The sequence below is a fragment of the Coptis chinensis genome, chromosome 7 (genome assembly GCF_015680905.1).
Source record: "Coptis chinensis isolate HL-2020 chromosome 7, ASM1568090v1, whole genome shotgun sequence".
NCBI classification, from domain to species: Eukaryota; Viridiplantae; Streptophyta; class Magnoliopsida; order Ranunculales; family Ranunculaceae; genus Coptis; species Coptis chinensis.
This window is the reverse complement of record NC_141462.1, coordinates 48067731-48076692: the sequence shown is the minus strand read 5'-3', so window position 1 is coordinate 48076692 and position 8962 is coordinate 48067731. Positions and strand designations below refer to the sequence as shown.

At 34.3% G+C, this 8962-nt stretch overlaps 1 protein-coding gene across 1 annotated transcript; it reads right to left on the bottom strand.

Annotated features, from left to right (window-relative positions):
* Positions 1-611: 611 nt before the first annotated feature.
* LOC147487762 (aquaporin PIP2-7-like) lies at positions 612-3258 on the bottom strand. Its single transcript, XM_086572477.1, has 4 exons — positions 2715-3258; positions 2140-2435; positions 1194-1334; positions 612-1049 (listed from the first exon to the last, which is right to left on the bottom strand). Exons 1-4 carry the CDS (start codon positions 3007-3009, stop codon positions 930-932), a joined length of 852 nt encoding a protein of 283 aa, XP_086428603.1. The 5' UTR covers positions 3010-3258; the 3' UTR covers positions 612-929.
* Positions 3259-8962: the final 5704 nt, after the last annotated feature.

Genomic DNA, 8962 nt, shown 5'->3' with positions numbered 1-8962 from the left:
ATGAACGAGCGAAGCACATTGAATTGAATTTGTCATTTCTTACGCGACAAGATACGGACCAAGTTACTATCTCCTACGTTCGTTCCATCCTCAGATCAAGTGGCTGACGCCTTCACTAAACCTCTCGGCAAGGACACCTTTCTGAGATTAATTCGCAAGTTGGGAGTTCTTGATATTCACTCTCCAACTTGAGAAGGAGTATTAGAAGTCGTTCCTCACAGTCATAGAGGAGAGGCGCTGCGCTCGACAAAGCGACCAGCCCTATGGACAGATAATAACGGCAACTACCACCCGGCTTGACACACAAACGACACTGCGCCCTATGGACAGTAACACAACGCACCTCACGCTTGACACGAGCGCGACCGCGCCTCGCGTGTTGATTAGAAACCCACCGACTCTTTTAGAACTGTTTTACGTTTTACTTCCTATTTTAGATTCTTATATTGATCTCTATATAAACATCTTGTAATCTTCATATAATTCAATCAAGTAAATATTCTCTCCAGTCAATCTCTCTCTCTAATTTATCAGGTGACTTCAAAGAAACAATTCGGATCGGAGTAAGACGGATGATGCCTGACGAAATAATGAAAAACAAAGTGCGAAGATGGAACAACTGATTAGCTAGTTTTATCTGGAATACTGACTACAACGCCAACCATAAATAAAGATGAAGTGACACAAAACACATAAAATTACATTCAACAAAAGTGCTAAGATGGAACACGAACATCATAAGGAATCAGAAAAACCGGCTTCCCCAAAGTGATTATCTACACTTCCATGGTTTCTTGACCCACTTCTTCTCTAACTCCTAAGAGAAATCGATGGCTAAGAGGACCTTTACACACAGACTTGCACTCATCTATTATTATTCATTGGAAATTTTAAGTTTTTCCGCAATCCTCAAAATGTAGGCGCAGAATTTAGTTGTGCGCATTGCTTCTGAATGACCCAAGAGCCTTAATGGCTGCTGCTCTAAGAATGAATTGGTGGTAAAACGCGGCAATGGCAGCACCAATGAATGGTCCGACCCAGAAGATCCACTGCACCATAAACATAGCAACAATTAGCGTCGGAAATTTTTAAATAAAAACTGGCATCTTCTCCATGATTAATTTTTGTGCATTGTAGTCAAGTAACGAATTAAACAACTAATCTTATCATTTAATTTAAGAGTACAATAGTACCTGATCATCCCATGCCTTCTCTTTGTTGTAGATAACAGCAGCTCCAAAACTCCTAGCTGGGTTGATACCAGTGCCAGTAATAGGGATTGTGGCCAAGTGTACCATGAACACAGCAAATCCAATGGGAAGTGGTGCCAATACCTATTTTCACATGACTCAAAAATCAATCTCAAAGTAGACTAACAGAAACTGAATTATTTATTCACATTACAAACTAATGCTGTCTAATGGTATAGATGTAGATAAGTATTATGTCAATGTCAGAATGGTACTTAAATTCAAAATACCACCTAACTTGTTTCACACAACTTCTAAAAAAATATTCAGTTTTAATCATCTTCATAGACAATAGCTAGTATGTCAAAGGTTAAACCCTACACTAAAGATGCATCTTGATGCACACTGCTAAAGTCATCCCTCACCTAACGCCAAAGTAGACAAACCGTCCAAAACACCTTAAACAATATAAGCTTAGTTTCCATGTGATTAGTGATTACGAAAGCAAAGAAGGTCCTCGGTCCCCATGGTCATGTTATAATGGACCACCCCACCCACCCCACCCATATGAATGAAAAAACACAGTAGAAAAGTCAGGAAAACAACAGCACTACTGCTGGGCGTTAGGACAAGAAAAAAGTGGACCCCTAAGCTACAAGCCCAATTTTTTTTTTTTTTTTTTTAATAGATAAAATGGAAACACTTCCAAACTTTGGTACATCACAACACAAACATCGATAATGAGTAACCACCACAAATCGCAAATATAGTAGACCCCATGCCTACGCAACTTGACTTTCTCATATTACTGATAACTACGCACCACTACACCACATGTGCATAGTGCGCGCACTGGTACAACTAGTATACGTACAGTCATAGTGCGCGTGCTAGATACTTTATAGATTGCAATAAATTCACAAGTCGAAATGATGGAGTAGTAGCTTACAGGGACATGGGAATCTCTTGCACTCCTCTTGGGGTCAGTGGCAGAAAACACGGTGTAAACAAGAACAAAGGTACCAATAATTTCAGCAGCTAATCCAGTGCCTTTGTTGTAACCATCATTAAGCCTATTCGCACCACCACCAAATTTCTCGTAGTATGAACTTTGAAAAGCTTTCACAAACCCTACACCACATATGGCTCCTAAACACTGAGCCACCATGTACAACACAGCTCGAATCAACGATACCTTGCGTGCCAAAAATAGGCCAAACGTCACCGCTGGGTTAATATGTCCTCCTGCGCATAACATCAGAGTTGTTTTTTTTTTTTTTTGATTGGTAAATCTGTTTTAAATGAGATCAGTAAGTCTGATGCTGGCGGGGTTCAAGTCCCAGACCTCTGGTATCATCACCCAAAGATTTTACCGATTTTGCTAGTCGGGCACGTGGTCCATCACAGTTGTTAACGCGCAACAAACTCTAATTATTTTACCATTAACAAAATTTCAACTAAAAAAAATGGATATATATATATTGTTATGTGTCAAATTCTTGCTAGTTAGAAAAGATTGCTCACCAGAGATACCGGCAGTGCAGTAAACAAGAACAAAGATCATACCACCGAAAGCCCAAGCGATACCAAGGATACCCACACCATCACAGCCATCATTATGACTTTGACTCTTGTAACCAATCACTGTTAAGACAGTAATGTAAAGAAAGAGAAGTGTAGCAATGAACTCAGCAATAACAGCACGGTAAAAGGACCAACTAGTGAGCTCTTTAACGTCGATCAAAGGTGCTGGGGGTGGATCATGGTAGTCCTTAGCAGAAAACTCACTTTGTTCAGCAACTTCTACGTCCTTAACCATTTCCAGTAATTTGCTAGTTGTTTGTGTGGGAGAGTGAGTGTGGTTGAGAATTGAGATAAGAATGTGGTGGAGTTGGAAAGTGAGTGAGGGATGAGAGTGAGTGAGGGAGTATTTATTGGGAGATTGGGTTTATTTTAACATCGTTTTGCCGCCCATACCCCACACTAATTACGAATGCTTTCGCTGTCTTGGGTCCCTAATCCCACTCTTATCTCTGCCTTATTATTTACCCTATTATTTTTTGGCTTGACATATAACAAAAATGTTTGGATCTTTGTTTGAACTACACAAATTATTATTGGCTCAATCCTTATTGGTCGGCGTTATTATAACATCAACGGGTCCACAATTTTCTCATATCTATCACTACTGCAACGGGAACATTCTTTTTTCTACACAGTCACGAATTGCGGAAAGAATACGTAATTTCAAATTTCAGGCTAGGCTAAAAGAGTTGTTACTACTCAAGGGGGTCAGCGGTGCAAGTGCGCAACTTGTTACGGTCACGGAACAAGAACTATTGCACCGACTTTTGTTCTTTCTGTATCACTGTATCGTACTGAAAATAGGACATACCGACATGCGAGAGGATTTTGAACTGTGGATTTGCTCATTTACAGTTGAAGAGAGCAATCTTCTGCCAAATATTTTTGGTAATCATACCAAATGAATTAGTTATGGCTGTTAGTTACTTTGATTCTTGGACATATTCATTCCTCATAAGCTGGACACATGGATGACCGGCAATTTGTTGACTTGAATTACAAGATCCTTTCAATCTTATTTCTTTTGTTCTCTGAAGTTCTCCAATTGGAGAATTTTCATGTGACCACATTCACAAGAAAAACTTGGCTGATGCAATTGGTGAATCTTTTGAAATAACTATTAGACTATAACATATATTCTTTACTCAGTGCCGGCTTGTCCATAAAGCGAGTTAGGCAATTGCCTAAGGCCTCGAGTGAAAAAAGGCCTCAAATTTCCACAAAAATCGTACTATGCAACATAAAATTCCTACTAAATAGCCAATAAATTTTACTAAAAGATTTTTGGATACTACAAAACATAATACATATCCCATACAAGTCTCCTAATAAAAGGTAATAATTCTCCTTCTCTTATGTTAAAAAGAATTTCCGAAAATATCTCAAATTTCAAATGGTTAAATTTTCAATTTTCCATCTCTATACTATATCTCCACAAATGATAAGTCTAACCAGACCTATGAAAAACAAATTAATCAAAATAAGCATAAATTTCAATTCTATTAGGCAAAGAAAACTTGCTATGTAGTGTAGAATTGCAAACAAGAAAATGGAGTAACTGACTTAAAATTTGGTTTGGAAAAAGGCCTCGAGTTCTGAGTTTCGCTTAAGGCCACACCGAAGCTAGGGCCGGCCCTGTCTTTACTTAAAAAACAAAAACAAAGAAAAACTTGGGGTACGTGTGTAATTTTCACTTTTACGAGAAGTAGAAGTTCTATAAATTTAAGTATTGACTATAAAAATTGCACTCCGCATCTCAGCATGCTTGCGCCCACTTCAATCAAGGTCACAAAACCTTAGGAATATCATTAGGGCATGCTTGATAATATTATTTTCCTACTGGCAAATGTTATTTTTCAATCAATATCAATCAATCAATATATCTATATCTTAATATTGAAATTTTCACAAGGAGTATTTTTTGAATTCTATTAAAATTCTACACCATCTCTTATTAAAACATAAATTTCTCTCCTATTTGAAAATGGATTTTTTTTTTTTTTTTTTTTTACAATGGGAATTCCTCTCCTTTAATAACGGGAATTATTCTCCTATTAAAATAAATTCTAACACTTTTAATTGAAGCGGGAATCCTTCTCCTATTAGAACATAATGTCTCTCCCAATTGAAAAAATGGGTTTTTAAAACTTAATTAAAATTTCATTAAAAATAATTTGTTAGAAAAATAAAACAGGTTAGCGACTAAAACGATAGTCCTAATTTTCTAAAAAAAATCTAAATATTTTCAAAAATTTCACAAGATATATGCGGGGCCTACTCTTTTAAGTATTAATATTAAAGCTCCCACAAGAAGTATTTTTCTAGCTCTCTTTAAATTCCACATCATTAACTCCTATTAAAACGAGAATTTCTCTCCTATTGAAAAAGGAAATTCTAATATTTCTAATTTAAATGGAAATCATTCTCCTATTATAATGGAAATTTCTCCCCTATTGAAAAAAAAAAAAAAAAAAAAAAAAAAAAAAAAAAAAATTAACACTTCTAATTAAAATGTGAATTCTTCTCTTATTAAAAACGGGAATCACAGCAGGTGCCGACTAGCAAAGTCGGTAAAACCTTTGGATGATGGTACCAGAGGTCTAGGGTTCGAACCCCGCCAGCATCAAAGAGTTACTGATCTCATTTAAAACAGGCTTGCCAATCAAAAAAAAACGGAATCACACTTATAAATTAAAATGAGATCCATCCCCCAATTAAAAAGCGGGTTTTTATAACTTAATTAAAACAATTGTTAAGAAATTAAAATGGGTTTTTAAGACTAGATTAAAACAATTTGTTAGGAAATTAAAACGGATTAGCGACGAAAACAGAAATCACGATTTATTATGATTGTTGAGCAAGTTTTTAAAAAAATTAGTGCGTATGCACGGGTCTATTTTGTCTATATCTTAATATTAAAGCTCCCACAAGGGGTATTTTTCGAGCTCTATTAAAATTCCACGTCATCTCCTATTAAAACGGGAATTTCTCTCATATTTGAAAAACGGGAATCCTTTTTTACAATGGGAATTCGGAATTCCTCTCCTATTAAAACAAATTCTAGCACTTCTAATTAAAGCGGGAATCTAGCATATCTAATTAAAACGGGAATTATTCTCCTATTAAAACATGATCTCTCTCCCACTTGAAAAAATGGGTTTTTTCAAACTTCATTTAAAACAATTTGTTAGAAAATTAAAATGGATTAGCGACTAAAACAGTAGTCTCAATTTTCTAAAAAAAATCTAAATGTTTTCAAAAAAGCCGGTGCGTATGCATGGGCCTACAAGCTAGTAGTTAATATTAAAGCTCCCACAAAGAGTATTTTTCTAGCTCTCTTAAAATTCTACGTCATTAATTCCTATTAAAACGAGAATTCATCTCTTATCGAAAAGAGAAATTCTAGCACTTCTAATTAAAATGGAAATTTTTTTTTTTCTATTATAATGGGAATTCTTCTCCTATTGGGGAAAAGAAAAAAAAAAAAAAAAAAAAAAAAAAAAAAAAAAAAAAAAAAAAAAAAAAAAAAAAAAATCTAACACTTTTAATTAAAACGGGAATTACACTTCTAAATAAAAATGGGATCTCTCTCCCAATTAAAAAATGGGTTTTTAAAACTTAATTAAAACAATTTATTGAGAAATTTAAATAGTTTTTTAGACTTAATTAAAATAATTTGTTAGAAAATTAAAACGGAATAGTAACGAAAACAAGAATCACAATTTGTTATAAATTTTCTATATGTGTAGTTATAATTGTTGAGCAAGTTTTTAATAGAATTGGTGCGTTTCTAGTAAAAAGGTATTTGCCACTGTTTTGCCTGGTAGAAAGTTAGGATCTGGCAAATATTTTTGACATTTGCCAGATTTTCCCTCACGTGTCTTATTTTCTAGAGAAAACGTCCAATATTTTTCCACTTCCAAATTTGATATTTGTCACTAGTATTTGCCCAATTAAGTGATAATTTTTATCAAGCAACCCCTTAGGTAGGAGTGTAAAAAAAACCATTGACCCATCATCTGGTAGGGTACTCAGTGTTCACCCGACACCCAAACCCGCACCAACCCGAAAATGGACCCGTCCCACCCCGCCACCGTTTTTACGCGGTCGGGCTATGGGTGTAGGTTATATGTTCAAACCTGACCCGTCAAGCCGCCCGACCCGCACCATGTCAAAAGTCGTTGACCCAACCCCGTTGACCCGTATAATTTCAAGACTCTAACTCTAATATTTTTGTATTTTTTTTATATATTTTTTTAACTTTTATAGAAATTTGAGAGATATGAACACAAACTTATGAGTTCAACATCAATTTCAAATATTCAAGTTTAAACATTGGGCAAATATCAAAAATTCAAATTCAACTTTCGAATTTTGGAGAAAATTAATCATTCATCCTTGTCTTAATTTCGAATTCTTTTAGTTTATATTTTATTGTTTTGTACCATATATCATCGCTTCCATCTTCATTTTATCATGCATGCTATAGAAAATAATTAATTTACAAATGGTAAATTACGATAAAGAAGTTTCAAATTTACAGATATGGTTTTGGGTTCAAGTTCAAGTTTTTTTTTTTGTTTTTTTTTATTGATTAATTCCATTTTTTTATCTATGTTGTGAATTGAAAATATATTACTTGTAGAATTAGAAAGTTTTTTTTTTAGTGATATTGGGTTAAAATGATAATTTCCACCCGACCCGGATGACCCGCCCAAAACCCGCCCCATAAGCTGACCCAACAGGTTGGGTGATGGTACTAAAACATGACACTTCAATCCACCCCGTTGGGAACCACTGGATTTGTATCCTCTAGACCTGCCCCGCCCCGACCCATCACTATTTGACACCCTAGGTAAAGAGTCTTTGTAGTTACTTTATGTAGTGACTGGTGAGTTGGAAAAGTCAATTCTCCAAAAGCACCCTTGTATAATGTTGTTATTCCCTCTTCTACTTCAACAACTATATTTAACACTTTTAACGGCCTAAAAGCCGCAAATTTTATAAGATAGGCATGTCTTTGCCTTAACAAATTAAATAAATAAATTGTTGCCATTCAAATTATTGAATGGATTTGCATACCTAAAATAACAAGATGTATAATCATGATGTAGTTATATATAAAAAAAAATATATATTTTACATATGAATCGTCCCTTTATATATATATTTGGCAACCCGCTATGGCTATAATCAACAACTTATCTAGTGCACCTAATCCAAGTTCCAACTCCTAAGCAATATCAATCATCAATGTACGACTTATAGACATATCAAATATGAAATAACGTTAATTCAAATAGAACTGCATTTATATTTTGAATTCAATAATGTCATGAAATATTGTGAATATATATATATATAAACCCACACCTATAAGCTGACCCAACAGGTCGGGTGATGGTACTAAAACATGACACTTCAACCCAACCCGTACCAGTTGGCATTGACCATTTATTAGATCCCTGGACCCCGCCCCGTATTATACCCCTCCCCTTAGGTAAAGAGTCTTTGTAGTTACTTTATGTAGTGATTGGTGAGTTGGAAAAGTCAATTCTCCAAAAGCACCCTTGTATAATGTTGTTATTCCCTCTTCCACTTCAACAACTATATTTAACACTTTTAACGCCCTAAAAGCCGCAAATTTTATAAGATAGGCATGTCTTTGCCTTAACAAATTAATTAAATAAATTGTTGCCATTCAAATTATTGAATGGATTTGCATACCTAAAATAACAAGATGTATAATCATGATGTAGTTATAGATAAAAAAATATATTTTACATATGAATCGTCCCTTTATATATATATATTTGGCTGCCCGCTATGGCTATAATCAACAATTTATCTAGTGCACCTAATCCAAGTTCCAACTCCTAAGCAATATCAATCATCAATGTACGACTTATAGACATATCAAATATGAAATAACATTAATTCAAATAGAACTGCATTTATATTTTGAATTCAACAATGTCATGAAATATTTGAATATATATATATATATATATATATATATATATATATATATATATATATATATATATATATATAAATATTTGGAGGGGTTTTAGGGACATAGTTATAAAAATACGTAAACAAAATTAAAATCGTTAGGGTATTTATAAGTTTTAGATTTGGGGTTTTTTTTTTGTAGATATGATATCCTAATTATTCTAAACATTGTC